Raw genomic sequence first — 20,852 nt, 5'->3', positions numbered from 1 at the left:
AAAAAAAAAAAAAAAAAAAAAAAAGATTTAAGAGATTTCATAGAAATTTAAAAAGTTTATGATAGAAAAAGCCAGATGCAAATTTGTTTATATGGTATGTGATTACAGATAAATATTTTTATGAAGATACAGCAACATAATGGAAGAAGATTCAGTAGTTTATCAGTGATTATGTTTGCATATTGAGATTCAAGTAATTTTCTCCTTTGTACTTTTAATATTTTCAGATTTATCATGTACTGAAGTTGTAAAGTATTTTTCTAACATGAGGTAAAACTACAGCTAATGTTTTCCTAGGCGGCCACTTGGTAATACTCTGTTCGTATTATCTGAAGATTTAGTTTTTTTGTGGGGAGGGCGGCATTTGATAATATCTTATTTTCTTCTGCCCAAATGGAATGGGCATTTTTGTATCATTTCTTAGATCTGAAACTCAGCACCGAGGCTCTGCTCCCCACTCTGAGAGTGATCTACCAGAGCAGGAAGAGGAGATTCTGGGATCTGATGATGATGAGCAGGAAGATCCTAATGATTATTGTAAAGGTAAGTTCATAAGGAGGTGTGAAGTGAGACATGATCCATCTATTTGCAGTTTCTCATTTGGATGTTTGATCTGTCAGCATAAACACAGTTTTATTGCTGTTTCCTTGTATCCTTTTCTCTAAAACTTAGGAAATAGTATTTGTTCTTAGTCTGACTTAATTTACCAAAGCCTGATTTTATATTAAATGTTTTTACCTTTTTCCTCTTTAAAAGTTATAATACATATTTACCTTAGAAAATTCCAGAGCTGTGTTAAACAGAAAAGAAAGTAAAAGCCTTCTCAATGCTATCAGCCACATATAACCATGGTAACATTTTGGCATATAGATTTTTACAAAATACCTTCTTACTACTTTTTTCTCATAGTGATGGCTGTTAAGTTAAACTGGAATTACAGACACTTAAATGGTGTCATCAGGTTGCCTGTTACCTTTTCTGTTTCTTGATGAGACTTTCCAGAGTCTTTGGGTAGGAACACAAAATGGAATGTATTATACCATCTAGGAGAAGAACGTGGCCCTTATTCTCAGCTGGCAAAGATAAATATGAAAATACCTTGATTCTTGCCACTGTTGGCAGCTTTTTTGAGGCTTTCCTCTGTTTTCTGTTTTTTAGGGGTTTGTTTTGTGTTTTGAGACAGAGTTGCCCAGGCTGGAGTGCTGTGGAGTCTCAGCCTACTGCAGCCCCTGACTCCTGAGTTCAAGCGATTCTCGTGCCTCAGGCACCCACCACCACGCCTGGCTAATTTTGGGGTTTTTTGTTTGTTTTTGTTTGTTTGTTTGTTTATTTTTTGTGTTTTTGTTTTTTTGTTTTTGAGAAGGAGTCTCCCTCTGTTGCCCAGGCTGGAGTACAGTTGGTATGATCTTAGCTCACTGCAAGCTCCGCCTCCCGGGTTCACGCCATTTTCCTGCCTCAGCCTCTAGAGTAGCTGGGACTACAGGTACCTGCCACCATACCCAGATAACTTTTTGTATTTTTTTAGTAGAGACGGGGTTTCACCGTGTTAGCCAGATGGTCTCGATCTCCTGACCTTGTGATCTGCCTGCCTCAGCCTCCCAAAGTGCTGGGATTACAGGCATGAGCCACCTCACCTGGCCATTTGTTTGTTTGTTTGTTTTGAGACAATCTCACTCTGTCGCCCAGGCTGGAGTGCAGTGGCACGGTCTCAGCTCACTGCAACCTCTGCCTCCTGGGTTCAAGCAATTCTCCTGCCTCAGCCTCCTGAGTAGCTGGGACTACAGGCATGCGCCATGACACCAGCCAATTTTTGTATTTTTAGTAGAAGACGGGATTTCACCATGTTGGCCAGGCTGGTGTCAAACTCTTGACCGCAAATGATCCACCCTCCTCAGCCTCCCAAAGTACTGGGATTACAGGCGTGAGCCACTGCACCTGGGCTGTTTGTTTTTATTTAGAGGAACAAAAATCCCGTTTGCTTACTTGTTTTTGTTTGTTTTGTTTTGTTTTTTGCTAAATAAACAATTATTCTATCTCCTAAAAAACACCTGAGACTGTAATTGTAAATAGATATATATTAGATATATATGTTTAGATAAACCTATTGGATTATCGAGAGACAAGAATATTGTGATATACAACCTTTTTATTATTTTTGGATGAGGCTGTTGTAGGCTCAATCTAAATCATTAATCTTATTCACTTTTTTTATAACATGAATTCAATAATACTGTATGGCTGATTTGACTATTAAGGTTTTCTTCTGTTGAATTGATTGTATAAAAGAAACTTTTTATTGATAAAAGGTATATAGATGTTGAAAATGTGATGTAAAATGCCTTTTCTTACCAGTTTCTCCTCCTGGTTTTCTGATTTCCCCGTGTCTTCTAGGAGGTTATCATCTTGTGAAAATTGGAGATCTATTCAATGGGAGATATCATGTGATCCGAAAGTTAGGCTGGGGACACTTTTCAACAGTATGGTTATCATGGGATATTCAGTAAGTTTTAGTGGTTCTGTAAAAGAATTAGTTAGATGATGTCTAAATATGTTGGTCTGAGTTTCCGCTGCTGATCCAGACTTCAGTCTATCTCTAGCCTGATTCATTTATCAGAATTTTGTTGTTGGCAATAGTCTCTATATTCTTGGAGAAATCACTTTTCTTTCATGAAGAATCAGTATTATATATCTCCCTTTCTACTTTAGAGACAAGTGATTAAATTAATGCTGGTAAAGCTTTTGTCGTTTGATTTTTTTGTTTTTTGTATCGTTTTCTCTTCACCCAAATATTTCTTCTGGCTGCCTGTGGGAAAATACTACAGCTATTAACCTTTTAGTTTTTACCTGTATACAGATACACAGAACACTTGGAATTTGGTAATATCTTTCCCCTTATTTATCCTCATTTTGAAGTTTTGCTTGAAATTCAGGGAGATATTCAAAAGAAGGATTTTAACTTAGAAAATATTCAACAACTGAGATTATCTGAGAACAGATTTTTTATTCTTCCTGTAAATGAAATCTGGCCAGTTAGCATCATTAACAAGTACAGATGTTCCCACAGAAGTAGCGTGTTTGGGCTACAGGGAAAGATGAAATCAGTATTTGTCATTTTTAACCATCTTATAGCTAAACCTTAGCTTCCTAAAGTAAGGGTAGGCTATGTAGTCTTAATTGCCTGTGTTTGTTTCTTAGGGGGAAGAAATTTGTGGCAATGAAAGTAGTTAAAAGTGCTGAACATTACACCGAAACAGCACTAGATGAAATCCGGTTGCTGAAGTCAGTGAGTATTAGATTATATGTATGAATGCAAAGAATTATAAATAAATCAAGTTTCATTGAATTAAAGCACACCAAGTGGAGACTCTTCAGCATGGATAAATTTCTCTATAAAGTTCTAGTATCCTTAAAGAGGTTAAGGAAGACAACAATATTTACACATTCCATGCATGTAGTAGGGAACTGGTGGAAAATGCTATGATTAGAATTCCTCTTACACACATGAACCAAAAAAAAACCTTTCAAATGAATAAAAATATCCACTGAGCATGTTTTACAGGCCAGGTAACTACTGTCATAATGTTTTTTCTTTCCTACTATGGTTAAAAGGAAAGTTGTGTAAATAAATGTATAGCATCTTTTTTGTTTTCAAATATGTTATAGAATACATAATATAAAATACTGTATTTACTGATTCCATTTATACCTGGAAACTGAGATAAATTCTATCAAAATGTACTTTTAATTTTGTTTTAAATTAGGAATATGCCATTGTGGTAGAAGGAACTTAAACTCAGAATTAGAAAACCCTGGGTTTAGGTCGCCTTTACCCCGGTATGTTCTCCATGTTACCATTTTTTTCTGAGTTTTAGATTTTTTATTCATAAAGTGAGAATGTTGCACCAGGAGATTTCTATGGCAGTACTTTTCTTATTTTCGACTCCTGGCCTCAGGTGATCAGCCTTAGCCTTCAGAGTAACTGGGGTTACAGGCACAAGCCACTGCACCTGGCTTAAGACAGTACTTTTCAGAATGTCCGTTTGTGACAAGTTTAGGAGCCTTGTACCTACCCAAAAGTAAATTAACATACTGTTTTCTTCATTGAGAAAGTTTTTCCATGAAAAAAAAAATGTCAGCTGAAATAAACAGTGCTGTTGGTGCTATAGTTGATTCGCATCCTGCAAAAGCTTCTTAGTTCCTCATAGCCTGGTAATCTGCAGTTAATTTGGAGGCCACACTTTGATATCAGGGAGCAAAATAGTTTAATTAGAAAAATAGTTCCTGTTGGTTGTATTTCCCCTTATGAATTGACTAAGATTTTTCTCCATTAAAGCTATTGAAATTTTAGTATATTTTAAAGACAGATTTATGTGAGCTCTTTCTTGTAGTTAATTTGCTGTAAGTATTCTTCCCGTACCATTTGGCTTATTTCCATGCTTTACCTTTTGCTAAATACTATCTCTTCCCCACTACAGGTTCGCAATTCAGACCCTAATGATCCAAACAGAGAGATGGTTGTTCAACTACTAGATGACTTTAAAATATCAGGAGTTAATGGAACACGTATCCTTTTAAAAACCTATTTGAGAATAAATCATCCCAATCCCAAAGAAAGGAACTAGATTTGTTGTGTAGATGGCCTTGGTGTCTTTTCTCAAGGCAAATTATAATAAAATTACCTCTTTTATTGTACACTTCTGAACACAGATCTGAATTTTGTCTGATTTTGTGTGGTGTGATTTTTCAGGATATTGCTTTAAGTTTTTGTCCCCTTTTCAGGCAATTAGACCGAAATCAAAAGGAACTTTTAGAAAATGCCTTGTATCACCAAGTAAAGATTCTGTGATTTTGTTAGCACAGAAACTTTTTAAGGGAAGTAATTTATTATGAAAAATACTGTGTTGACCGGGCACGGTGGCTCACACCTGTAATCCCAGCACTTTGGGAGACCGAGGCAGGCGGATAACCTGAGGTCAGGAGTTCAAGACCTACCTGGCAAACATGGTGAAACCCTGTTTCTACTAAAATACAAGAATTAGTTGGGCGTGGTGGCAGGCTCCTGTAATCCCAGCTACTGGGGAGACTGAGGCTGGAGAATCACTTGAACCCGGGAGGCAGAGGTTGCAGTGAGCCGAGATTGAGCCCACTGCACTCCAGCCTGGGCGACAGAGCCAGACTCTGTCTTAAAAAAAGAAAAGATACTGTCTAAAAGAAAGAAAAAGATAAAGAAAGGAAGAAACTGGGTAAACAATTTAAGGTATGATTGTATTTATTATACTAAGCCTCAACTTTGAAGAGGCTATGAATGTAGCTTATGTTTAGAGTCTAAAAGGGTGTAATTGTTCGCGTTCTGTTATAATGAAAAACTGACTTGTTTTATGTTTTATCTGGATTTTAGAATTGTAGAATTGGAAGGAACCGTAGCTGATTTTCTTCACAGGTATCAAAGTGATGTGCGGTGAGCTAATTGAAAGGTTGTTGAAACAGCTATGCTTATAAAGGTCAATCAGATTTTTCAGTAAATGATGAAGTCGAATCTTACTTAGATTGGAGACTCTAAAATACCTGTTTATAAGCTATTCTTAAAATGTATAAAGACATTTCATAAATTATTTTACTTTTCATGCATGTTTAGCTTCCTTTAATGCACATTCCTAATTGCTGTTGATCTTTTTTTATTTAAAGGAGACAGGATTACATGTGACTGTAGTTTCATGTAGACAATGGGAAGAGATTTGAACAGAGAAGCAGGAAGGAAGTTGGAAAGGAGAGAAAACAGTTGATAATGTGGAAAGACTATTGTTCTAAAGTCAATTCTGAGTCATTTCTTAGAAAATACAAATCACAGATCCCCAGATGTCTAAGGAAAACTGCTGCAACCATCTTAAAACAGTATCTTGTGCTTATTGTGGTCATTTTGTAGATGGCTTTCTCTCTCTCTCTCTCTCTCTCTCTCTCTCTCTCTCTCTCTGTGTTTTCAAAGAATTAAGAATTCTAACCAAGAAATTTTTAAAAAACACACACAGGGTGTCGTGATGGCCATATCTGTTTTTTCTATTATTTAATCTTGTAATGTTTGTCATTGTGCCAGATTTCTTTACTAATTTGCGAAAGTTCCAAGTAAAACTACAGAAATACTCTCAAATCTCCCCAATAATGCTGAGTACCTTTATTTGACCCTAACTAAGCAAAGAAGGCTTTTTAACTATTGAAATATCTTAGTATGTTTGAATTTCAAGTTCCAAGATATTTTTCTTTTCTTTCTTTTCTTTTTTTTTTTTTAGATGGAGTTTCATTCTTGTTGCCTAGGCTGGAGTTCAATGGCACAACCTCGGCTCGCTATAACCTCTGCCTCCCGGGTTCAAGTGATTCTCCTGCCTCAGCCTCCCAAGTAGCTGGGATCACAGGTCCATGCCACCATGCCCAGCTAATTTTGTATTTTTCGTAGAGATGGGGTTTCTCCATGTTGGTCAGGCTGGTCTCAAAACTCCTGACCTCAGGTGATCTGCCTGCCTTGGCCTCCCAGAGTGCTGGGATTACAGGTGTGACCTACTGCGCCCTGCCCTCAAGATATTTTTCAAACATCGCTAGGTGATTTCTCTGTAGCTTGTGTCCATTGATTCCCTATTTTCTTTTCTCCCTTTGTTCTTAGCCGTTTTTTCCTTTCTTCATCTTTATCTCCCAGCTATCTTTGCTCCTGCGTTATTTACTACTATTAGAGATTGAAAGGATATAACTCAGAACACTATGTTAAGGGTTAGTAATGGCTCATGTCACTCTCCTGCTCCTACCCATTTTCCCAACATAACATACCCACACAGAGCTGTACATTCACATTCGTGTGTTTATGTTTGTTCAGGCATTTTTTCCTCTAGACCACTATCGTTTCTCATATTAAAATATAAAGGACACTAAACTAGAAAGTTAGTTCTTACAGAATTCCATGTAAACTGGCTCACTCTACTTGCCTGGAGGGTGAGGGGAAAAGAATGATTAAGAAGGAGGACAGTTGGTTTCTCTGTATAATGTTGACATTAGCCAGTCATTATTGTCTACCTATATGACTTCCTGTGTCTTTAGGATACTTTTTTTTTTCATGCTATATGCTGTCTTTTTTGCTAGCTCCTCTTATTCATAATGTGCCCTTAATGTGCTTACTCAATAATGTAAGCGTTTTATTTTCAGCCTTTTGTTATTTTCTTTACACTGTCTCCCCAAGAGATTTTTTTTAACTGTAACCTTGTGATTTCAATTACCAGTGCTTCTGATTGCTACTCATTAGCGTTCTTTCACTCCAATTATTTGGCTCTTCCTTTTTGCCAATTGATTATGATGTTCTATCAAATATTTTTTTAAGCTACTATATGTTTGGTCATTTTAATATCACTGCTTACAAATTAAAACAACATTTTCAAATTGTAATATTTCTCTCAACAAATAAAAAGCAGATCAAAGCTAGAAACATTAAGAGAATAGCTTTACAATCCTATTTTATGTTTAGTCTTTTAAGTGATCTGCATTTTAAATAATCTTGATAAATTTTTTATTTAATTGCTTTTAATTTTATTTATTTATTTATTTTGAGACAGAGTTTCGTTCTTATTGCCCAGGCTGGAGTGCAGTGGCTCAATCTCGGCTCACTGCAACCTTCGCCTTCTGGGTTCAAGTGATTCTCCTGCCTCACCCTCCCGAGTAGCTGAGATTAGAGGTGCACACCACCACGCGCAGTTACTTTTTGTAGTTTTAGTAGAGGCAGGGTTTTGCCATGTTGATGAGGTTGGTCTCTAACTCCTGACTTCAGGTGATCCACCCGCCACAGCCTCCCAAAGTGCTGGGATTACAAGCGTGAGCCACCATGCCCAGCCTATTTAATTGCTTGTTTAAAAACATTTCTTGGCCAGGTGCAGTGGCTCACGCCTGTAATCCTAGCACTTTGGTAGGCCAAGGCGGGCGAATCACGAGGTCAGAAGTTCAAGACCAAACTGGCCAATATGGTGAAACCCCCGTCTCTACTAAAAATACAAAAATTAGCAAGGCGTGGTGGCACATGCCTGTAATCCCAGCTACTTGGGAGGCTGAGGTAGGAGAATCGTTTGAACCCGGGAGGTGGGGGTTGCAGTGACCTGAGATCATGCCACTGCACTCCAGCCTGTGTGACAGAGCAAGACTCCACCACGGGGGGGTAAAAAAAATTTTTTTCCCAGCAGAATCGTAGGTAAATTTCAAATGTAAAGAAGTAGGAATAGTTTAACGAATCCCCACAGATCCATTACCCATTTCAGGAGTTATCAACTTATAGCCAATCTTGTTTTGTCTGTACCTCCTGATAATTCTGTAGCCAGTCTTAAACATTTTATCCGTAATTGTTTTAGAATGCATTTCTAAACGGCAAGGACTCTTAAAATATAACCTAGCCAGTCACTGTGGCTCATGCCTGTAATCCCAGCACCTTGTGAAGCTGAGGTTTTCAAGACTAGCCTGGGCAGCATAGCAAGACCCTGTCTCTACAAAAATAAAAAATACTAGACAGGCATGGTAGCTCATGCCTGTAGTCCCAGCTACTTGGGAGGCTGAAGCAGCAGGGTCACTTGAGCCTGGGAGTTTGAGGCTGCAGTGAGCTGTGATAGCACCACTGTACTCCAGTGTGGCTGGCAGAACAAGATGCATTCTCTGACAAAAAGATTTGTTAAATAAAAAGATAACCTGAATGCAATTATTATACCAAAAAAAAAATTGGGGCCAGTTTTAGTCACAAGTTTCTCTAGTCAGTGTTTCAATCTCTTCAAATGTCTTGTGCTTTATTTTGTTTTTGTCTGCTGCTGCTGCTGCTACTATTACTACTGCTACTACTGGTTGTTGTTATTGTTCTTATTGTTCTTCTTCTTCTTTGGTCTAATTTTTTCTTTATTGTGGTAAAGTACACATGACATAAAATTGTGCAGTCATTACCATCATCCATCTTCATAACTTTTCGTCTTGTAAAACTGAAACTCTACCTGTTAAATGACTATTGCATCTCATTGGTTTATTGTGTTAAGTCCTCTATTTCCTTGCTTATCTTCTGTCTGCTTGTTCTATACATTATTGAGAGAGTGGCATTAAAATCAACTATTATTATAGAACTATTTCTTCCTTTAATTATGTCAATTTTTGTTTTATATAGTTTGGTGGTCTTTTAATAAGTATGTAAATGTCTATAATTGTTATATCTTGGTGGTATGTTGAACCTTTTATTAATATATATAATGTCCTTCTTTATCTCTTGCAACTTTTTCTGATTTAAAGTCTATTTTGTCTGATATTAGTATAGCCACCCCTGATTTCTTTTGGTTACTATTTGCATGGAATCTTTTCTTCAACCTTTCACTTTTAATCTGTTTGTGTCTTTGGATCTAAAGTGAGTCTCTTGTAGACAGCATATAGTTGGATCATTTTTATATATATATATATATATATTCTACCAAACCAAAGTTATACTAGCTTTTAGACTAATAATTATTATTTGACATATTGGTTTTTTTAAATCATGTAGAAAACAAAAAGAGTTATAAACCATTATTACAATAATACTAGCTTTTATAATTACTCAAGTATTTACTTTCATTGATAATCTTTATTTCTTCATATGGATGCCTGGCTTTGTGTTATTGTTTAGTGTCTTTTCATTTCACCCTATAGGACTCCCTTGACCATTTCTTACAGGGCACATCTGGTAATGAACTCGATCAACTTCTGTTTACATGAGATGTCTTAATTTTTCTCTCACTTTTGAAATACTGTTTTGCTTAATACAGGATTCTTGGTTGACATTATTTTTCTTTTAGTATTTCGAATATACTGGCCCACTGCTTTCTGGCCTCCAAAATTTCTGATGAGAAACTTGCTGATAATCTTATTGAGGATCCCTTGTATGTGAAGAGTCACTCTTGATGCTTTCAAGATTCCCTCTTTATCTTTCAAAAGTTTGATTATAATATGTCTTGGTGTGGGTCTCTTCGAGTTCATCTTACTTGATGCTCATTGAGCTTCTTGGATCCATGTCTTTCATCAAATTTGAGAAGTTTTCAACCATTGTTTTTTTCAAATATTCTCTCTGGCCGTTTCTTCTTTAATTTTTTTTTTTTTTTTTGAGATGGAGTCTCACTCTGTCACCCAGTCTGGAGTACAGTGGTGCAGTCTCAGCTCACTGCAATCTCTGCCTCCCGGGTTCAAGCTGTTCTCCTGCCTCAGCCTTCTGAGTAGCTGGGATTACAGGTGCACACCACCACACGCAGCTAATTTTTGTGTATCAGTAGAGATGAGATTTCACCACGTTGGCCAGGCTGGTCTCAAAGTCCTGACCTCAAGTGATCCACTTGCCTTGGCCTCCCAAAGTGCTGGGATTACAGGCGTGAGCCACTGTGCCCAGCCTTCTCCTCTGTTCTTCTTCTGGGACTGCCACAGTGTATATTTGGTCTGCTTGATGATGTCCCACAGGTCCCTTAAGCCTCTTCACGTTTCTTCAATCTTTTTTCTTTCTGTTCCTCACACTTGATAATTTCCGTCATCCTAACTTCAGGTTTGCTGATTCTTTCTTCTGCCTACCCAGATCTGCCTTTGAATCCCTCTAGTTAATTTTTTATTTCGGTTATTGTACTTTTCAGCACCAGAATTCCTTTGATTTCTTTTTAGTTTTTTTTATCCTTATTAATATTTCCATTTTGTTCATATATTGTTTTCTTGACTTTCTCCGCATCTTTAGTTCTTTGAGCTTTCCCCCCCCCCCCCCCCCCCCCCCCAAGATAAGGTCTTGCTCTGTCAGGGTCTTCACACTACCCAGGCTGGAGTGTGGTGGTGGGAACACGGCTCACATCAGCCTTGACTACCCAGACTCAAGTGCTTCTCCTGCCTAAGACTCCAGACTACGGGTGCATACCACCACACCCAGCTAATTTTTAAACTTTTTGTAGAGATGGAGTCTCACTGTGTTGCCCAGGTTGGTCTTGAACTCCTGGGTTCAAGCAGTCCTCCTGCCTTGGCCTCCCAAAGTGATAGGGTTACAGGAATGAACCACCACACCTGGCCTGAGCATCTTTAAGACATTTGTTTTAAAGTCTTTATCTAGTAGGTCTGCATCAAGTCTTTTTCAGGGACAGTATCTGTTGATTTATTTTTTGTTAATTGAATATGCTGTACTTAACTATTTCTTCATATGCCTTGTGATTTTCTTTTGAAAACTGGACTTTTAAATCTAATATGGTAACTCTGGAAATTAGATTTGGCCATATCCCTAAGGTTTGATGGGGGTTTTTTTTGTTTCTTTTTTTCTGAGACAGGATCTCACTCTCTTGCCAAGGCTGGAGTACAGTGACACAGTCATGACTTACTGCGGCCTCGACATCCTGGATTCAAGCAATCCTCCTCCCTCAGCCTTTCAAATAGCTGAGATTACAGTTGTATGCCACCACACCCAGCTAATTTTTTATTTTTTGTGGAGATGGGGTCTTGCTATGTTGCCCAGGGTGGTCTCAAACCCCTGGGCTCAAGCAGTCATCCTGCCTCAGCCTCCCAAAGTGCTGGGGTTACATGCATGAGCCACTGTGCCTGACCCAGTTTTGTTTTGTTTTGTTTTGTTATGTAGTCTGTCTCTTCCAAGGATCTGCCTGAGACATAAACGAAAGGTCTTTGCTCAGTCTGCATCTTTCCCTGGACGTGCACAGTCACTTTCTGATTTTACCTCTATATGCAGTTGCTTTTGAATGTCCTAGTCTATTTATTTATTTAGAGACAAGAGTCTCTCTCTGTCACACAGACAGGTACAGTGGCACCGTCTCAGCTCACTGCAACCTCTGCCTCCTGGGTTCAAGCAATTCTTCTGCCTCAGCCTCCCGTGTAGCTGGGATTACAGGTGCCCGTCACCACACCTGGCTAATTTTTGTATTTTTAGTAGAGACAGCATTTCACCATGTTGGCCAGGCTGGTCTCGAACTGCTGGCCTCAAGTGATCTGCCCACCTTGGCCTCCCAAAGTGCTGGGATGACAGGTGTGAGACACCGTGCCTGGCCATAAATGTCCTAGTCTTAATGTCTAACTCCCAAAGGGGAAAAAGAAAGAAATGAAGGAGAGGAAATAGGGCACTGGCCCTATAAATCCTTGCAAGATCACTTCAGCCAGAGGAGGGGCTTAAAACAATGGAGTGGGGGTACAAAAATGGCCACCCGCCTCTCTGATACTTGGAACAGGATCTTTTTTGCCCACTGTGGCTCCAACAAACTGTGTGCAGGGCTGCTTGCTGTAGGATTAGTGGATAGGTGGGTGCCACTGTGCTAAGAGCTGAAATTGACCAACATTTATAATAATTTATTATCCAAGCCTCTTCTGGAAGTTGTGAGCATTCAGTAGACTCCAGGGTTTCTTAAGAATCACATGAGACAGATTCTACCAATGCATTGGTTGTCTAGGTGGGGAAACAGATTGGTGGCTTCTAACTCCACCATCTTCTCAGAATCTTCTCTAGTTTGTGATTCTTACTTGAGTCAGGATCTGTATGACATTTTGGCAGTTTATTACCTGGCATCAAGATGTTCCAGGCTCACCTTGTGAATTTCCTGTCTTAAATCTAGAATCAATTTTTCTCTAAGAAACCCTAATTCCATTGAGTGGGAAATGATATCCAGAATCTAAGCACTTCGGGGTATGCTTTGCTACTTGGTGAATCTTTACCGTTATGATTTGTTGATTCATTACAAAAAGCACATACTTTCACCTCCTTCCTGTCTTCCCTTTTGGGGTCACTATTTGAGTTGCCCCACAGCTTACTCTTTTGTGGATGTGTGGATTTGTTTGGATTGTTTTCCAAATTGTTTTATTTTGGACTAATTCTGTTGCTGTGCCGTCAAGTTCACTAATCTTTTTATTCTACAGTAATCTGCCATTTATTCCATCCAGTGTGTTTTCATCTCTCACATTGCACTTTTTGTCTCTGGAAGCTCATTTTCAGTCCTTTTTTTTTTTTTGAGATGGAGTCTCCCTCTATTGCCCAGGATGGAGTGCAGTGGCGTAGTCTTGGCTCACTACAACCTCTGCCTCCTGGGTTCAAGTGATTCTCCTGCCTTAGCCTCCTGAGTAGCTGGGACTACAGGTATGCGCCACCACACCTGGCTAGTTTTTTATGTATTTTTAGTAGAGACGAAATTTCACCATATTGGTCAGGCTGGTCTCGAACTCCTGACCTCGTGATCCGTCCACCTCGGCCTCCCAAAGTGCTGGGATTACAGTCATGATCCACCGCGCCCGGCCCATTTTCAGTCTTCTAAAAAATACCTTTCATATCTCTACTTAATTTTTTGAACATATGGAATACAGCTATAATAACCATTTAATGTCCTTGTCTAATTCTAACATCTGTGATGGTTCTGAGTCAGTTTCACATGATTGATTATTTTAATTTCGGGTATGTTTTGTTGCCTGGTGATCACATTTGTAAGTTTTACCTTGTTGGCTACTGGATGTTTTGTATTTCTGTAAATCTTCTTGAGCCTTGTTGTGGGATGCTATTATGTTACTCGGAAAGTGTTTTATCCGTTTAGATTTTACTTTTATGATTTGTTAGATGGATCCAAAGCATTGCTCAGTCCAGAGCTAATCATTCCCTCTGCTGAGGCAAGACCTTCTCAAATATATCCTACCCAATACCCTGTGACTGAATTTTTCTAGTCTCTTTGCTGGGAACAGGCACTGTTCCAAGCCCTATGCGAATGCTGGGCATTGTTCTCTATAATCCTTTAAGATGTTTTTTTCTTCTCTGCTTCTGCTAGTTTCCTCACACACATGTGCTTTGCTGAATCCTTAAAGGGGTGGGCCCCCTCTGCAAATCTCCAAATTTCTCTTTCTGCAGCTTTCCCCTCTCTGGTACCTTGTTCAGTGAATTATAGCTGCCTTGGTCTCTCCAGACTCAGCTCCCATTGATTCAACTTGTGGAGTCTACCTGGAAAGCCTCAAGGCAATAAGATGGGGCAGTCCCAGGGTTCAGCTCTTGTTTCTTTTTTTCAGGAACCACTGTACTTGTTGTCTGATGTCCAGAGTCTTCTGTTGTTTCTGTATTTGGTCTATTTGAGTATTGTTTTTTCAATAAGATAAATCCAGTCCCTGTTACTCCATCTTGGCTAAAGCAGAAAACTTGATAGGTGCAAGGTTTTTTTTTTGTTTGTTTGTTTGTTTTCTTTCTGAGACAGGGTCTCACTCTGTCACTCAGGCTAGAGTGCAGTGGCATAATCTCTGCTCACTGTAGCCTTGACCTCCTGGGCTCAGGTGATCCTCTCACCTCAGCCTCCCGAGTAGGTGGGACTACAGGAACACACCACCACACTTGGCTAATTTTTGGATTTTTCTTATGGGGATGGGGTTTTACCTTGTTTCCCAGGCTGGTCTCCTTGAACTCCTGGGCTCAAAGGATCCACCTGTCTCGGCCTCCCAAAGTGTTAGGATTACAGGCATGAGCCACCATGCCTGGCCCTTCATAGGTTTTATATTTAAGAATTTGCCAAGCAGTTTTCCAAAGCACGTGTACCATTTTAGACTTCCTCCTAGCATAATACAAGAGTTCTAATTGTTGGACAACCTCACCTACATTTGGTGATGTTTAGTTTTTTTGTTTGTTTGTTTGTTTGTTTTTTTGAGACGGAGTCTCGCACTGCTGCCCGGGCTGGAGTGCTGTGGCCGGATCTCAGCTCACTGCAAGCTCCGCCTCCCGGGTTCACGCCATTCTCTTGCCTCAGCCTCCCGAGTAGCTGGGACTATAGGCGACCGCCACCTCGCCCAGCTAATTTTTTTGTACTTTTTAGTAGAGACGGGGTTTCACCGTGTTAGCCAGGATGGTCTCGATCTCCTGACCTCGTGATCCACCCGTCTCGGCCTCCCAAGATGTTTAGTTTTTTTATTTTAGTCATTTATTAGTTTGAGATGCTATCTTATTGTAATTTTGTTTTTTGTTTTTTTCTTTTTTTGAGACGGAGTCTCGCTCAGTCGCGCAGGCTAGAGTGCAGTGGCCAGATCTCAGCTCACTGCAAGCTCCGCCTCCCGGGTTTACGCCATTCTCCTGCCTCAGCCTCCCGAGTAGCTGGGACTACCGGCGCCAGCCACCTCGCCTGGCTAGGTTTTGTATTTTTTAGTAGAGACGGGGTTTCACCGTGTTAGCCAGGATGGTCTCGATCTCCTGACCTCGTGATCCTCCCGTCTCTGCCTCCCAAAGTGCTGGGATTACAGGCTTGAGCCACCACGCCCGGCCTCTTGTAATTTTGATCTGTGTTTGAGGTTGTCATGTACTCTTAATTTTAGGTAATTTGGAACATTTCTTTTATGAAATTGCCTTTTTTTATTATTTATTTAAGAATCCAGGCTAGTTGTTTTATGCCACCTTAGTTTGGATTTGTTTGACTGTTCCCTCATGATTAAATTCAGGTTAACCATGTTTGTCAAGCATACTACATGGATTATGTTTTAGTCTTCTCAGTATATTGCATTAGAAGGCACATGATGTGAATTTGTGCTTATCATTGGTGGTAATAAGTTTGATCACTTGGTTAAGGCAATGCCTTCCAGATTTCCCAGTTGTTAAGGTACTTTGTTCTTTTCGTAATTAATAAGCAGTCTGTGGAATGATATTTTGACACTGTGACAATCCTTTTTCCCAACAGTCTTTCACATGTCGTTTTAGTATTCACTGATTCTTATCTGAATCAGTAATAGTATATACTATAGTGATTGTAAAATGGTGATTTTCTATTTCTGTAATCCCTTATATATTTATTATTTGGCTTTCTTCTCTAAAGAAGATGTTTCTCTTCCTCCTGCCTCCACACTTACTTTCAGATCAGTGTGGACTTGTTCTGTTTTCAATTCATATATTAACTCGTAATTTTATTCTTTAAAATGGTCTGGCCGGGTGCAGTGGCTCACACCTCTAATCCCAGCACTTTGGGAGGCTGAGGCGGGTGGATCACGAGGTCAGGAGTTCGAGATCAGCCTGGCCAATATGGTGAAACCCTGTCTCTACTAAAAATAGAAAAATTAGCCCAGCATGGTGGTGCGCGCCTGTAGTGCCGAGAGGCGGAGGTTGCAGTAAACTGAGATAGTGCCACTGCACTCCAGCCTAGGCAACAGAGCGAGACTCCGTCTCAAAAAAAAAAGTCTCCACATGGCTGGTGACATCCTTTTCAAGATGGCTCCTGTTTCTTCCTGACATATTATTTGTTGGAACAGCAAGGTGTTCCAAGTTTACCCTGTATTTTTCCTGTGTTGGATTTGGTCATTTTTCCAAGGAGCTCAGGCTTTCCTTTAATGCAGAATCTTAAAGTCTGAGCACTAGACCATTACTATATATATATGTCTTGACTTGCATGTAGAAGCTAGTGGGGGTGGAAGACATCAAGATACTACTAAAATCCCTGTTGTGCCCTGCACAATTTTAGACTCAGAATATTCCTACTGTGTGGTGTCATCAGGTTGTTCATACATAAGGACAACACATGGTGGCGCTGGAATCAAGATTAGTTTTGTAAACTGCAGCGCATTAAGCAAGTTTCCTATTTTAAAAAAAGTTGGCATTTACATTTTTGAGGTTTAAGTCTTTCTTGTACATTCGTGTCTTCTGTGGTTAAAGAATGATTTGTTTTTCTTTGCTTTGAAACTGTGAGAGTGAGAATTTTTACCCCGGACACCAATTTTGATATTAGGGAAGAAACTAATTTACCTAATCAACAGCTTGAGCCTAGTGCTTTCTTTCACTATTTGCATATGTAGGTTTCACTTTTTCTTTTACCATTGAGTATTTTAATGTACATAATAATACTGATAAGCCAACTGCCCACAATTTTATGTTTCATGGACGCTTTCATTGACTATAGCATTAGACTTTGAAATTTTAGAATATTGACAGCTACATATTTATTCATTCAAGCTCTGTAACTTTTTATACTGAAAGAAAACAATACATAATATTTTAATGGGTGGAATTCACAGCTTGTCTTGCCCTGTTCTTCTTTTGTGCCTTTTTTTTTTCCTCCTTAATGAATTCCTAGATATCTGCATGGTATTTGAAGTTTTGGGGCATCATCTGCTCAAGTGGATCATCAAGTCCAGTTATCAGGGGCTTCCACTGCCTTGTGTCAAAAAAATTATTCAGCAAGTATGTATCTTAGTCTTGACTTTGTAGTGATTTTTTAATATTCTTAAAGTGTCAGGAGTTTATTTTTTCCAATAGAATTTTTGTTTTAAGGCCGGGTGCAGTGGCCCACGCCTGTAATCCCAGCACTTTGGGAGGCGCGAGGCGGGCGGGATCATGAGGTCACGGAGATCTGAGACCATCCCTGGCTAACCGGTGAACGCCATCTCCACTAAAAATAAAAAAATTAGCTAGGCCTGGTGGCGGGGCGCCTCTAGTCCCCGCTACTCGGAGGCTGCGGCATGCATGGGCCGTGCACCCGGGCGCAGAGCTTGCGTGAGCCGCTTGCCACTGCACTCCAGCCTGGCAACGAGCGAGACTCCCATCTCAAAAAAAGGAGATTTTGTTTACAAAGTAAGTATTGGCTGCGGCCACTGGCTCATGCTGCGAACCCAGCACTTTGGAGGCTCGTAGGCAGGCAGATCCCCTGAGCTCAGGAGTTCAAGACCAGCCTGGCCAACAATTGGCGAAACGCGTGTCCTACTAAAACTCTGCAAAAATGTAACCGGGCATGGGTGGCGACACCTGTAATCCCAGCTACTCGGAGAGCGCGAGCGGCAGCGAATCGGTTGAACCCGGAGGCGAAATTCAGTGAGCCGAGATCGTGCCACTGCACTCCCCCTGCGACGACCGGAGCAAACGACTCCGTCTGCAGATTAAAAAACTTGAATTTTAATCTGCTAAAATTATAAATATTTCATTCACCTTAGAGTTTTATACGTTGCTATTCTGTTTTCTAAATGTTACAGCATAAGGTATGTTCACCTAGGTTTGCCCTCCTATAATAGCTTAGAAACGGAAGCTGAGGTTCCTAACTTGGAACATGGAGCCCTTATCCAGAAGTTCTGCGTTGCAAATAGTACTTTACTTGAATAGATAATGCTATGATCAGATGTATTTGCATCCTTTATACGCACTTCTCCGCTTCTCTTTTCAAAGAGCCTTCACATATACATCGTAGAAATTTTACCATCGCATTTTAATACCTTCAAGCGGGCAAAAATTTGTTTGGCTAATATGTTCCTGGAAAGAGGCTCCAACGCGCGCAAGAACCTCGTTTCTTCCATGAGGCGTTTGAATTCAGGATAACTAAGATCCACGTGTCTCCTACTTACACCCTAAGGTGGTGTTGAATTGTTCATCTGTCTTTGCAATGTACATAGTTGAAGAATATCTGCCAAATACGAATTTAGCTTTGTTACACGCTCTGCGAATTTTTATTGTAAACAATGTCTCCTCGCCTTTTTCATAGTTTAATCTTTCGAGGCGGGCGCGGTGGCTCACGCCTCTAATCCTAAGCTTTGGGAGGCCAGACGGTGAGCAACCCCGAGGTCAGGAGACCGAGACCCATCCTGGCCTAACATCGTTGAAACCCCTCTCTACTAAACTACAAAAATTAGCTGGGCTGGCTGTCAGCTCCTGTAGTCCCCAAGCTACTGGGGAGGCTGAGGCAGGAGAAATGCGTGAATCTGGGATCTCCGAGCCTGCGTCAGCGACCGCGCCCTGCCTGCCCAGCCTGGGCAACAGCGAGACTCTGTCCAGAAAACCAAAAAAAAAAAAAATCTTTCTGAGAAAGTTTTTTTGTGCTTTTTTTAAAAGGTGCTTTTATTCTCTATAGAAAACGCTACCATATCTTTTTTTTTTTTAATGTCCTGTTATAATCTCTTGCTTATCCAGAAAACCTGTATTTTGTATTTGCAAGTCTGCCACTCTATTTCCATTCAGGTGTTACAGGGTCTTGATTACTTACATACCAAGTGCCGTATCATCCACACTGACATTAAACCAGAGAACATCTTATTGTCAGTGAATGAGCAGTACATTCGGAGGCTGGCTGCAGAAGCAACAGAGTGGCAGCGATCTGGAGCTCCTCCGCCTTCCGGATCTGCAGGTATATTTTCTTTTAGGGACTTTGCTTTCATTAGAAGTTAAAAGAAATTTCTATTTTTATTCTGTTACCAGGGAATTAAACACTACTCAATCCATTTTAATAATAACATATTTAAGAAATATTATCAGCTTCCAAGAGACACTCTCACTGTTACTTCCATAGGGGAAGGAGAAAACTAGATATTGTTGTGTCTTTGTGTTGTAGCTTATAAAAGCTGGTGTGTATTGTTTGAAAATATTTTTTCTTATTTGATGATTTTTGAAGTGTTTACCTCTTACTGTGATCACACATGCTCATTTATAGGACTGGTAGTCTATAGAGGGACAAGATAACATTGTTATTAAGAGTTTGGGTTTAAACACTGGAGTAGACACACTTGGTTTGAATTTGGGTTTCATCCTACACTGAGAAACCTTAGCTGAGTTATTTTGCTTTATTTTCCCTCCACTGGGAATTATTGGGATTAAATGGCAAAGCAGTTAGTAGTGTGCCATACAGTATTATATACCAAATAAATTATGGGACCAGGCACAGTGGCTCATGCCTATAACCCAACACTTTGGGAGGCTGAGGTGGGAGGATCATTTGAGCCCAGGAGTTTGAGACCAGGCTAGGCAATATAGTAAGACCTTGTCTCTACAAAAATTAAAAAAGGTAGCCAGGCGTGGTGGTGCATGCCTGTAGTCCAGTTACTCAGGAGGCTGGGGCAGGCTGATTGTTTGAGCCTAGGAGGTCAAGGCTGCTGCAAGTTGTGATAGTGCTACTGCACTCCGGCCTAAGCAACAATGTGAGACCCTGTCTCAAGACATAACATTAAATAAATAAATATATAAAGGCTGCTTTATGATTTTTTTTTCTTTTGAGATACAGATTTTAGTTTTAGTAGTGTCACTTTTTAGGAACTTGTTTGATTCTCAAGTTGAAGTATTAGTTATTTACTTCCTTTAAAAAGGAAGACTAAAGAAGGGGGAAATGGGGAGTTGGTTGTTAAATGGATGTAGTTTCTGTTTTACAAGATGAAAACATTCTGCAGATGCTGTTCTACAACAGTGTGAATAGTGTTAAAACCACTGAATGTACACTTATCCAGGGTATAAATTTTTATTATGCGTTTTTTGTTTGTTTGTTTGTTTTTTTGAGACGGAGTCTCGCTGTGTCTCCCAGGCTGGAGTGCAGTGGCCGGATCTCAGCTCACTGCAAGCTCCGCCTCCCGGGTTTACGCCATTCTCCTGCCTCAGCCTCCCGAGTAGCTGGGACTACAGGCACCCACCACCTCGCCCGGCTAGTTTTTTGTATTTTTTAGTAGAGTCGGGGTTTCACCGTGTTAGCCAGGATGGTCTCGATCTGCTGACCTCGTGATTCGCCCATCTCGGCCTCCCAAAGTGCTGGGATTACAGGCTTGAGCCACCGCGCCTGGCCTATTATGTGTTTTTTTAACCAGAGTTATTATACAAATATTTTTAAAAGAGGAAGACTGAAAATCTGCCTTCCAGCTAAGCTACAGTTATCCATGACATGCTATAGAGCAAATTACTATAGCTCTTGATGTCACCTAGACTCCCCTTTTAAAACTGACAGATTCTGGATAGCATTTGAGGTGAAGAGGTTGTTGCTTGTCCCTTTCTATTTAAAGCGGTGCATGGGAATGGAAAATAGGTGATTTTAGCAGCTTTAGTCGTGGAAACCAGAAATGGGAACTTGGTTCTTTGCACTTACTGATGCTACCTTTTTTTTTTTTTAAGTTTGGCAATTTCTGTTATG

The 20,852-nt window shown here is 40.0% G+C and overlaps 1 protein-coding gene across 2 annotated transcripts in view; it reads left to right on the top strand.

The window, feature by feature from the left end:
- Nucleotides 1–20,852, top strand: part of SRPK1 (SRSF protein kinase 1) — a 94,326-nt gene that overhangs the window by 34,918 nt on the left and 38,556 nt on the right. For both annotated transcript variants that reach the window (XM_017870081.1, XM_017870080.1), the window contains exons 2-7: nt 425–543; nt 2,392–2,500; nt 3,196–3,283; nt 4,476–4,563; nt 17,058–17,164; nt 18,926–19,091. In XM_017870081.1, the coding sequence (XP_017725570.1) occupies nt 425–543; nt 2,392–2,500; nt 3,196–3,283; nt 4,476–4,563; nt 17,058–17,164; nt 18,926–19,091 (677 nt within the window). The remainder of the gene's footprint in view (nt 1–424; nt 544–2,391; nt 2,501–3,195; nt 3,284–4,475; nt 4,564–17,057; nt 17,165–18,925; nt 19,092–20,852) is intronic.

Source organism: Rhinopithecus bieti, unplaced genomic scaffold, assembly GCF_001698545.2.
Source record: "Rhinopithecus bieti isolate Rb0 unplaced genomic scaffold, ASM169854v2 scaffold_4553, whole genome shotgun sequence".
Lineage (NCBI taxonomy): Eukaryota > Metazoa > Chordata > Mammalia > Primates > Cercopithecidae > Rhinopithecus > Rhinopithecus bieti.
Note: the sequence above shows the minus strand (reverse complement) of the source record. Positions and strands in the feature narration are given on the sequence as shown.